The 12919-nt window shown below is 35.3% G+C and overlaps 1 protein-coding gene across 1 annotated transcript in view; it reads right to left on the bottom strand.

The window, feature by feature from the left end:
• Positions 1–2678: 2678 nt before the first annotated feature.
• LOC122995136 (hepatitis A virus cellular receptor 1 homolog) overlaps positions 2679–12919 on the bottom strand; it is a 10458-nt gene continuing 217 nt past the window's right edge. Inside the window, exons 2-7 of the mRNA XM_044370164.1 lie at positions 12246–12596; positions 10783–10863; positions 9641–9699; positions 7584–7677; positions 6334–6358; positions 2679–3116 (exon numbers count right to left, since the gene is read on the bottom strand). Coding sequence (XP_044226099.1) covers positions 2969–3116; positions 6334–6358; positions 7584–7677; positions 9641–9699; positions 10783–10863; positions 12246–12596 — 758 coding nt within the window. The 3' untranslated portion in view covers positions 2679–2968. The remainder of the gene's footprint in view (positions 3117–6333; positions 6359–7583; positions 7678–9640; positions 9700–10782; positions 10864–12245; positions 12597–12919) is intronic.

The following is a 12919-nucleotide window of genomic DNA, read 5'->3' on the forward strand; positions in this document are numbered from 1 at the left end:
CGCCTGCGTGGCCTCTGTGTTTCTCTTTCATCCTTAAACTTTTTCTTTCAATCTTTTTGAAAGTTCTTTACTTTCTGCTTGTTTTCCTTTCAACATTATTACATCCTGCAACTCTTCCTCACTTCTGTCTCCTCTCTCCTGATTCCTTCACTCACTCTGAAAATATAAAAAGCCTTCCTTTAAAAATCTGAGTGAGCATGAAGCAGAACTTTAACTTGTATGATGTTAATTACAGACATTGTGGACAAAACACACAGCGGGGATGCATCATCAGCCCATCTATCTAAACTATCAAGCTAACGTTACATTAACATTAACGTTACTGTAAAGTAACAGTCAGGCTAAAGCAGCAACAGATAGATAAACTGGACGCTTAAATCACTGATGTCAATTTAAAAGAACTTTAGCTCCACTTTTTGCTGAAGAGTTTTTCTAGCTTCTTACTTTGTGCTGCTTTTTCTGACATTATTATTTGATGCTGCGCGTCAGTTAATGTCATATATGATCCTCTGAACTCTGATTCATTCGTCTGCCTGCTGGCTTCAGCACGGAGGGTTTGTTTGATTAAAAGACCCGCGCAGCAGGAGCGGGCGGTGGGTTGTTGGTCACCCCTCGTTAACAGTAACAGCTGTCTCCGTGTCTCATACAAGGATACAAAGTTCAAACGGAAAACAAAACGAGCGCTCCCAGAAGATACAACAGAAGCTGCGGTAGAAAGCCGCTCTGAGCCTTTAACAGCTTTCTGTGTAAACGCTGTTTCAGAGTTTAGGAGGTGGTTAAACGGCGTTTATGTGCGTTTAGTCTCCGTTACAGCGCTGTGTATAACTGTACAAAAATAATCCGCGTAGTTTAAGCATCACTCTTTAGCAAAAAGACTGTGACTGTTCATCTCTGTTGCTGTGGCGATGTTTTGGTGTGAGAATAGTTTGGGCAGCGTGAAGCGTGAGAGTTGGCAACCCTGAACTAGGAGCAGGATCTCTTCACCAACATGTATGCCCAAAATGACAACGACATGACATCACATCCAGTTGATAACAAACACTGACCCCTTAGTTTAAAAACATGTGTCACACATCTACAATAGATTTATATTCACTTTTCTTTCTCAATAGATTTAGTCTTTATTGTCTTTTTGTTTTCACAGCCTGGAGGAGACAAAGTTTGATTTTTTCTGAAATGTTGTCATATACAGTTTATACTGTATTTATACTTTATATATATTATATTATATATATTATATATAAATCACTTTAAACTACAGAGACCTGAAACCTGAAAAACAGTCAAAACTTCTTAGTAGAGTAAAAAGAAATATAAAGTTTTATACTTTTCAATTAAAACTTCATTTGGTTTACTCTTCTAATTATTCCATATTTCACAAACATTTAATCATTTATAACAAATGAAATAAAGCATCTGAAGTTATTTGATCTTGAATTATCTTTATGTAAATATTATTATCTTTATTTATATTTATTTAAAAATGAATTGAAGGTTAAAAGAAAAAGTATACAGATTGATATTTTGACATTTTTGAACTAACTGTGTGTTTTATTGATGTAATCGGTTCATTTTTTACTCCTGATAACATTTTGTTGTTGTTTGGAGGCTCCGAACACTCAGACAGTTTGTTATCGACGCCACAGAGAAGAACTTTTACTTATTGTCTCTAAATGAAACCTCAAATCCAAACCTGAACCTGGACTTTTTAAAACTGTGTTTCTGTTTTAATGTCTTCAGAAAACACGTTTCAGCCGTCAGCATCATTTCACTGGTTTCATTGACATTTTACAGCTGATTTTAAAATTGTATTACTTACCTTTAAAGCAGGACTTGGACTGAGGATGTGCTGATATCACACTATGACTATCACAGGTCAAAATATCATGATTAACAGTATTATCATGATAATCATTCAAGTTCCTGAAATCCTGCTATTAGTGCTAAAACACAGATAAATGACACAAAGATCAGCTTGTGTTTTATTGACTGAATATTATTCTGTGTGTTGCAGCTTTGAAAACAGTTGATTAAATACAGTTTAAACAGTAAAGAAAAGCAGCTTGTTGACTGGAAATCACTTTAAATGCAGCTCAGAGTTTCTTATAGAAACACATTCATAGTCTGAAATTCATGAATTTTTCCTGATGAAATCAATGTGTGTGTGTTATATATACATATATATTAATGTTATATGGAGATATTTATCCATGTGTGCACATATTAGTTTTATTAGCTTGTTGTATCTCTGTAATATTCTATATTTGTTACTGATCTACATCAGTGCTGTTCTGTCTTAATAGTTATTTTATAATTTTATTTTGATTATTATTATTATTATTATTATTATTATTATTATTATTATTATTGTTATTTGAGCTGTGATGTTTAAATCATCAGACTGTGATTCAGGTTTCTGCTGCTAGATGGAGACAAACAGACAGAAGCTGCTTTAAGTTGCAGCTTCATTTAATTCTCGTTATATTTACACCAGTAATGACTCGACACTCTTAACATGAAGACATAACTGAGAGAAAAAAAGATTCTGAGCTTTTAAATATTATTTATATCAAGCAGAAACAGATCTTAAAGATGAATTGAGACTGATACAATGAAAACATCATGATCACATGACTGATCTGTCTTTGAATAATAACACAGAAACACTTAATGTGATATTAAGTTAAACCCAAATTTAATAAACAACTCTGTCATCAAACAGTCGCCTTCATCACCTGAACGCTTGCAGGTTTTTATCATCATCATCATCATTATCTTCTCTAATATCCATCATCACATGACCTGAACGCGGTCTGAAGCTCTCTGATTGGACGTTTCTCGCAGCAAAGCTCTTCTTCTGGTCGCAGAATGTTTTCAGCTCAGCGTCACAGAGCTGATACCTGCCGGACGTCCTGCTCGACCCTTTACAGAGTTTGTGTTTGTCCTCAGCTCTTCATCTTCTCAGGTCTCAGGGACAGAGCTCGTAGTCGCCGCCGCCGTCGCCGTCGCCGTCTATCTGGTAGATGTTCTCCACCGCAGAACCTCGACTCTGGAGCTGCAGGGTGGTTGAAGTAGACCTGAACTGGACCGAACTGAAGACCTGCTGCGGCTGAGGGCTGAAAGACACAAAGAACTCACATCAGTCATCTGTTCACTTATTCAAGACTTTCTTTGGTTGATTGATTGATTGATTGATTGATTGATTGATAGCAGGGGAAGATGAGGGAAACCAGCAGAGTTTTGAGGGTCATGTGTTGGTAGAATATTAAATAAAACACTTGCAGCAAATACAAAAACATTTTAGATTTAATAATTTACATACTGAATATTATCTCATCGGACTGGTTTCTCTTTTACACTCAAATTACATCTTTTTTTTTAAAGGGCAAAGTTCATTTAAATCATCTGGTTTGATGAGTTTTAGTTTTAAACAAACCAAACTTTCAATTCTGTCACTATTTCTACGTTTTAAAGAGTTCTTCAGCTACAGTTTGGAAGTATTTTATTTAATCTGAAAGCTGGTTTTAGTTCACAGTCGGGTTTATTTTTCAGAGGACGAGTTGATTTTATGTGTTTTCAGTGAAACATGATAAATGTTTCTGTTGTTTTTTTTGTCTTTTATTTGTTTTTACACATCAACAAACTCAGACTTCATATAACAATCTAACTGTGAGGCAGATTCTCCAAAACCACAAGGGGGCGTCTTTCCCCACATTAATCATAGAATCAGTTTGATGTTTTCCTCCTGTTTCCTCACATGAATCTCAGCTGATCACCAAAATGTTTTTCTGTCTGTCGGATCCTTAAAAAGAAAAAGTTTCCTCAAAATCTGTAGATGCAGAATTTCATAGCAGAAGAAAGTAAGATGAACTTCTTCTGCATCATCTGACCGTCTGGACCAACTGCTCTGTTCTCCACAAGGATCTTTAACTGAAGAACTAAAGACACTTAAACTCCCTTTAATATGATTTTTATTATCAGGATTCTCTTCAATCATCTCTTCATGTTTGTTGAATTGTACAAATTTTTGCAGTTTCAGCTGATCTGCTGGTCTGACTTAAAGACTTCAGTTGAAGAAGGTATCAATTAGTGGGAATTAATTGAAAATGTGCAGTAATTAGTGCAAAATAACATCATCAAGACAAATTAATTGTTATGATCTTTTTCTGATCATTGTCTGTTTTGTTGAGGCTCAGTTCAATATAAGTAGTTATGATGCTAATTAAGCTTAAAAAAATTAAAAATCTGAAATGTCTCATTAATACAACACATGTATTCATAGTTATAACTTAGTGATCTGGTCTCATTATGCTGGTTGATTATAATTACACTGTGGTTTGATCTAAGATGCAGTTTTTCTAAGATGCATCTCACCAGTTGATCACATGACCTTCTGCTTCAGATGTGACATTTAAGATATGACATTTGGACTAAGTGTCGCAACAGCTGCAGGGCGAGTCCGAACACCCTGAGCGCTCTGAGCGTTACATCAGTCAGCGGTTTCCTCTCAACGCTTTCATATCCGTCAATTAGTTTCTGTTTCTGAGGAAAGAAAAACTCAAAACTGAAAACTTTGGAAACCAGTGGTTTCCAACCTTTTTGTCTTTTGACGTCTTACAAAAAGCAGTGTGTAGTCGGGGTCACATTTCACATGTCTATGAGTTGTTAACAGCTCCACCAAATAGTGATTTTTCCCTCTAAACTTCTCACATGCTTTCATTTCAATAAATGTTCAAATGATTCAATATTTCAGCAAAAATCAAAGATTAGAGAAAAAGTCCAAAAAACTGAAAACAGATTTGTGTATCAGAACTTTGTTTTTTCTTCTTTCCTCTCCCATTAATCATCTCACCACCCCTCAGATTTATCTGCTGACCCTTTGGAGGGGCCCGACCCCTAGGTTGGGAACCACTGGACTAAACTAGCTAACTGTATATAAAGTAGTGTAAACTAGCTCCACCTCCAGCAGCTACAACAGTAACATGCTGCTCTAACACTGATGCTTCACTATTAATAATCTAATGATGTCATATATAATAATATATCAGTCAGAGGGACCAAACCACTACTTTTACTGCAATACTTTAACTACATCAAGCTCATAATACTTATGTACTTTTACTGCAATACTTTAACTACATCAAGCTCATAATACTTATGTACTTTTACTGCAATACTTTAACCACATCAAGCTCATAATACTTATGTACTTTTACTGCAATACTTTAACTACATCAAGCTCATAATACTTATGTACTTTTACTGCAATACTTTAACTACATCAAGCTCATAATACTTATGTACTTTTACTGCAATACTTTAACTACATCAAGTTCATAATTCTTATGTACTTTTACTGCAATACTTTAACTACATCAAGCTCATAATACTTATGTACTTTTACTGCAATACTTTAACTACATCAAGCTCATAATACTTATGTACTTTTACTGCAATACTTTAACTACATCAAGCTCATAATACTTATGTACTTTTACTGCAATACTTTAACTACATCAAGCTCATAATACTTATGTACTTTTACTGCAATACTTTAACTACATCAAGCTCATAATACTTATGTACTTTTACTGCAATACTTTAACTACATCAAGCACATAATACTTATGTACTTTTACTGCAATACTTTAACTACATCAAGCTCATAATACTTATGTACTTGTACTGCAATGCTAATAATAATAATACTTTATATTGTTGTATTGGTACTTTTACTTAAGTAAAGGATCTGAATTCTTCTTCCACCTGTACATTTGTTTTATAGTGATTAACAACAATAAGGTTTAAACTGGTTGAACTGGGAGTTACAAGAAAATGTTAAATATTCAGTTTTACATCCTGAAATCTGTCGTGTGGTTTGTGGTTTCGGGTCTTTTTCTCATTGCTGAGTTTCAGTTTGAACACATCACAGTGTGAATGTGAAGAAGGATGAAGATGACGATAATGATGATCAGAAGTGTGTCAAACGTTTTCTAGGTGAGACCTCATGAGGTTCCCGACTCTGAGGTCTCCCTGCTGACTCATCGAGTCTCCACTGAGTCATGATTTGTCATCAGAGGTGCATAACTGCAGTTTGTTCCAACGACGTTTTATTTACCACAAACTTCTAAACCAAAGAGATCAATTCAGATCTTTTATTGGACTCTAATTCAGGTTTAAAACGCTCCAGCAGCAGCTGTCTGTAGTTTATAGTTTCACTTTTTCAGAGATCCAGTGTGGATTAATTGGAGATGAAATTCAGAAAAAGTTGACCAATTAAAAATAAAAGAAGTTTAAATGAGCCGATGTGAGTGAGTCATTAATGAAACTTACATTTTGAGTCGGTTCCATCTTCTCGCTGCAGAGACAGAAAAACATCAGAAATAAAAACATTAATAAAGAATCAAGTCAAACACTGATATACTGGATTAAACCAACATGATTCCTGACAGACTCTGTTCTGTTTTATATGTCACACAACTGATAGAAACAAAGGAAACAACAACAACAAAACCCAAAATATCATAAACTGGATTCATTCATACTTTTTAGCTCTTTTGATGCTGAAAGAGGATTTTCCACAACCTGGCAACCCAAAAGTTGCCTTTATTAATGGCTTATGAATGATCTATAAAGCATGAGTAAATGATTAATCCCTTCTAAAGGACGACTTATCATGAAAATGAGCAGAAGGCATAAAAGGACATTTCTTTCTCTTTATAGAACTCAAATATAAAACAATAAATCTCACGTTTAGATCCAAACAACAATGAACTGATCTACTAACAAGTATTGTGTGTGTATCAAAGCTGATATATCTGATTAAAAACACATCAGTGAGTCACACCGCTGCACTGGGTCACATGTTCCTTCATCATGAAGAGTTCGGTCACGTTAGTTTGATTAGAAACAGCTCCAAACACTAATAACAGCATCATGTTTTCAGTCTCCAGAGAGTAGTTCTGTGTAAGGCAGACGCTACTGAGCATGTGCAGGAACACGGTTCTGTTTACAGCTTCGCCAGCTTGTTCTGCTGCAGATCAAAACCTCTGACTTTGTGCTACACTATGGATTTCTCAGAGAACTTCAGTATAATCCCTCTGATACACACGCAATACCTGTTAGTAGATCAGTTCATTGTTGGTTTGGATCCAAACATGAAGAAAAATATAGAAAATCACCAGAATTGTCCTTTAATTCAGTTGCATTTATGTAACATCACACACTACAGAAAGAATTCATTATTGAGACCTAAAAGTGTTGTTTTCTTGAAAGGCTGAACATGTTGAAGGATTATTAAACTTCTTATAAATACAAATCAACTTGTTCCCAGAAATTAAAATCAACATGTGATTGTAGAACAGATGCTGAAGTGATCTCACAGCTCCGGTCAGAAAATAACATTTTTATGATTCATTCATTCGAAAGAATCTCTAAAATGAAGAAGTCACAGACGTCAACGGCTCACATGACTTCCATCATGGCCGACTGACCACTGCTTCCTCTCAGGGTTAAAACTAAGGAACATTTTCCCTCAAACACAGAGTCAGTTCTGTTGTTGTGGCTGTGAAAACATGACTTACCGATGATGATGATAACACCTGCTGTGACCAAAGCGATCAACGCGAACAGAACAGACACCAGAACCACAGTCGTACTGCTGCTCATCTGCTGAGGCTGATGACAACAGAAACACACTGACTGTCACTTCAGGAGGTCAAAAACGTCTTTACATACATGAAACTCTCCTGGTTAAAACATCAGTATAAAAGATTAAAAACTGTGTTAGAACATTTCTGGTTCTTTCATAAAATCTACAAACTGTGAACATAAACAATTTTAGGGTTTAACTACGACTCCCAAGCTGCATTTTGGCAAAAAAAAAGCATCCAATCACAGAGCTAAAATGTGTTACTTGTACCTCTAATCACATAATTTTCATACCATCATATTATATACTACATATACTTTTTTATTAGCACAACTTTGGCTTCATTTATCTGTTTTTTTACTGCCTTATGAAGCACTTTGTAACATTTGTTTTGCTATAAAATATTATTATCATTATATCTGAGTTATTGAATTGCGAGTTCCCAACTTGTAAATAGTGTCAACACATCAAAATTCATGTTGTAATGTTAACTGGGAAACTCGGATATATATCGATCTATATCAATATAACCGTCTGGGGCTTAATGATGTGTAAGAACCTGGAAACCAAACAAACATGGACGCCACAACTCAGCTAATGTTTGATGTAATTTTAACCCAAACTTACTGCACATGGAGTTATATTGTTAATACACAGCACTGTAATAATACAACTATTCGTTAACGTAACGGTGAGCTGAAGCTAATGATTGTGATGTTGAGAAAACTAATTATACAACCTGCTGATGAAATTTTGATTTCTGGGTCAGTTTTTGATTAATTTGGTAACTACGGCAACGTGTTTTATTCCCCAATTCAACAATGCAACATTTTGAATTTGTTATTTGCTCTGATTAGCACGTCTAACTGGCTTCATCTCCATAGCAACGACAGCTGAGGCTCCTGGGTATTGTACTATTTAGAGGATAAAACATATTTGTGGAACCAGTGTCTAAGAGTCGAGACTCTGGGTGGAAGTTTGGCCGAGATCACGCTGTATTTTCTACACTAGTAGAAGGTTTTATTCCTTTTTGCTATAAACTGTGAGACATTTACAATGAACGACGTTACAACACAGTTTGTTTCAAACAGTCTGATAACCGCTAGACTTTTGGTTCATGTTGTTTCAACACCTGCTGAGTCATCAGCAGCTATAAAAATTCACACGTACGCACACACATACACATTAGCATTTAGCTACATGTCTGTTTTGGTTCAGAGTTTTGATTAAATTTGGATGTATTTATACTTATTGCTACTTCATACCTCTACATTTCTGTGACAGCTAGTTTCTGTTAGTGGCTACAGATTGAGATTAAACATTTTACATATAAAACACATAAAATGTGATTTATTGTTACAGATTAAACTATGAAACAGGATATAAAGTAGTTAAAAGAACGTCCTCCAGCAGTAACAATGCTTCCACATGAATGAATCAATGATAATAATAATAGAATATACATAATAATATAACAGTGTGAAAAAGAGCATTCTGTGTACTGAATGGACCTACAGTAAAGGTACTTTTTCTTTCAATACCATCAGTAAATTCAGCTGATAATACTTCAAATATGTAAAACTTTGGACGTACTCTAGTATATTTATTTTACACTGCAGTTTTTCTACTTTTACTTTTGTGTTAAAGCAGAATTAATCAAACAGTCTGTAAACACATCTGACATATCATCAGCTTATAAAGCAGACAGAGCAACACCGTCAACCCATTAACTGTGTCAGTAATAACTTGTGGGGTTCCTCAGGGTTCTATGCTCGGTCCTTTTATATTTTCAATTCACGCTAACATGTAAATGTCTTTCGTCTCATTACCTGCCTCTAATGCAGCTAAATGCTCTGGAACACATTTTTTGATATATTTGTTCTTGTAGAAATGTGTCTGTGTTTTATGACACAAAGCGTATAAACTACAGCGATGTTCTCACAGTCACATGTTGCTCTTTCACACAGGAAGTCTTTATGTCTCTCTCACCTCGGCCTCGGTGCTGTCCGGGGGTGAAGTTGAGACGCTCTCTGTAGAAGTAACATGACCTGCAGGATGAGGAAATGAAAGCAGCTGTGTCAGCAGCAGCATGATGTCATGAAGTTCATGAAGGAAAAACATCTGACTGGACTTTATTTCAGGGTTTCTGGTTTGGATTTAAAGATTAATGATGAAGATGAAGAGCGGAGGACGTGAAGAGTCACCATCAGTCAAACATGATTAAACTTTATTTTGAATTAATGTTCAGTACAAACAACTGAACTGTTATTAAACATTAAACCCTATAAGATGTAATAGATTAGAATAAATAATGGAATAAAGTCACTATTATAAAATATATTAGATTAAATTAGATTTGTCAAGATTCTTCAGATTAAGTTATAATATGTTGACTTGCTGTGCAAAAGTTAAAAGATTTTACTGATTTATTTATCAAGACCAGAATTCAACCTTTCGATGTTTGTTTCACTGTATAAAAGATATTAGGCCACTAAAATGTACAATTTCTATAAAAACATTAGATGGAATTTATAATATCAACAAAATGGAGCTAAAAAATGTAACCAAACCACATAAATATAAGATAAATATTGATATTTCCAGATGTGGATGGACAAACATGTAGTAAAACATAGATATATTTAATCAGTATAAACTATTAATCATATATCATCAAAACATTTTTTAAACAAACTAGTACAAATAATCTTTATTTATTGATTTATTTATATTTGTTTTCATTGTTATATATGTGAGAATGAATGAATGTATTTGGTATTTTATGTCTGTTTTGTAAACAACTGTGTAACTGCTAATTTTAATAAGTGATATATAAATACATTTATTATTATTATTATTACAAATGTACAATAAAGCTGAAAGAGGACATTTTATTTTCAGTGCAGTGAGCCTATCAGCATGTTTATGTCTTAAACTGTCTATAAAAATTACTTTAGAGGATTAAACAATAATTACATATTTACTTACTAATTACTGTGTGAAAGTAACTTTGGCCAACAAAGAGAGTAAATACAGTTTAATATGTAAATCATTGTGTGTGTGTGTGTGTGTGTGTGTGTGTGTGTGTGTGTGTGTGTGTGTGTGTGTGTGTGTGTGTGTTGGAGTCGTACTTGTTGGGTAAGTGTCTGTCGTCTGTTCTGTACTCGTCTTTTCCTTTGTTGTTGTTGACGTTGTCGACTGAAGAGCTGGATCTGAAATCAGTCACATTACATTACGTCATCCAACATCTGGAACATCTGGACTGGGGAGGGCGTGTCGGTGTCTGTGTTTGATTGACAGCAGCTGTCAGGCTACCGGTGTAACATCATATGAACGGACACAAAGTAAACAAACTGCTGTAGCTACGAGTCATGGACACTAACAGGGATTTTAAGCAACAACCAAACCTGCAGCTAACAGGTCTGAAATGACATCTGCAGGTATGTTTACATGCAGTTTAATATGCTGCAGCTGAGCAGCTAATTAGCTACCTAGCCTGCTAACTGACATTAGCCATGCACTTTCCCCTGGTGAATAATGTTTGTGGCTCCTTCAACAAGGACAAGACATGTGTTCATGTTTTTAAGTTAACAAGAAGGAGACTTTAGCAGGAAGCTAATGTGGCTCTTGTGTTGTGATGCAGGATGCAGTCAGGCTCAGTGTGACCGTCTGCCGATGACAGAACGACATGATATCCTTTATTAAAGATTTGACTGGATGTATGGAAATAAAGACTCCAGTGATGTAAGCAGATGATGGAACAAGATTTAATCGAAATAATGTAAAATTAGGCGCCATCATGATTTACCAAGCAGATATGGTGCTGTTCATTTATGGCTGCAACTAATGATTATTTTCATTGTTGATTGAAATGTCGGGTATTTTCTCGATTAATAATTACTTTTTTAGTCTCCAAAATGTCAGAAAATGTGAAAAAGTGTTGATCAGTGTTTCCTAAAGATGATGTCATCAAATGTCTTGTTTTGTCCACAACACAAAGATATTCAGTTTACTGTCATAGAGACTAAAGAAACCAGAAAATATTCACATTTAAGAAACTGGAATCAGATAATTTTCTTATGAAATTCTCAAAATGATTGATTATGGTGCTGAATATTAACAGTGGATGTATTAATGGATCTGATAGGGCTCCTCCACTCAGCCTTACTGGCAGTTTGTCCTGGTGGTCAGTTGCAGTACTGCAGCCATAACATTATTTTCCCCACAGACCTCCATTATAAAAGAGACATCTGTAAAACTGCTGTCGAGTTATTATCTTTGTGTAATGAGCTTTTAATACACAAAGGCTTCAACTGACCATTTGAGGAACTGCAGTTTTTGGTACTTTATAACTGAACTAAAACCAGGACGCACTTTTTATTTCTCTGACCGTGTGAATCTGTTTTAACATCACAGACGATGAACAACAGTATTAAAACCAGTAAAACATGACAGTCATGTAGCTGTTATATCAGGTTAGTGTGAGGCTGCTGCTCTACAGGTTGTTCTGGTCTCGAGTCAGAGACAGTTGATGGATCTCACACAAATATTCTGCCTGGAGAGTAAACTGATCGTTTCTGAAATCATTTCTTACCTTTCTCAATGATCAGATCGATGTGATGTTTATCATCATTGAACCACCCATATATCTCCACTCTGCATCCGTACAGTCCAGCATCTTCTTCTGTGGTGTTCAGGATCGTCAGAGAAACATCTCCATCCTCCAGTCGTCCCAGTAACTGATACCTGCTGGAAACTCTGGTTGAGTCTATCACTTTATGTCCGTCTGTGGAGATGATCTGCTTGTTGCATTTTGAATATGGTATTTCTCCTCGACCCCAGCAAACTTCCGACGCTCCGTTATCCTTTATGTCATATTTACACGGCAGAGTGATGTTCTCACCTGCTCGACCAACAACCTTCATGCTGCTGCTGCGTTCAATGACTGAAGACACAAACACAGACAGACTCTGTTAATGTTGCTGCTTAAACAGCTTCAACTTTATGTTTCAGATCCTTCGAGTCTCGTCAGAAACTAAAATCCAGATTCTGTTTTCTTTACTGAGAAGATCTGAAGATAAACATCTTAGTTTCATTCTGTTAATAACCGTCAGCATCTTCTTATCTGATCAACTGTTCAGTTTGATGCTCTGAGAAAAAGATGTTTGTTTGTTTGTTTGTTGTAAAGCGGATGTTTGTGGAATATTATCAGTAACAGATGCATTGACTCCCTTCCTCTTTAAAATGTACTTTAATATTTTAACAGTT

Source organism: Thunnus albacares, chromosome 13, assembly GCF_914725855.1.
Source record: "Thunnus albacares chromosome 13, fThuAlb1.1, whole genome shotgun sequence".
In the NCBI taxonomy this organism is placed as follows: Eukaryota; Metazoa; Chordata; class Actinopteri; order Scombriformes; family Scombridae; genus Thunnus; species Thunnus albacares.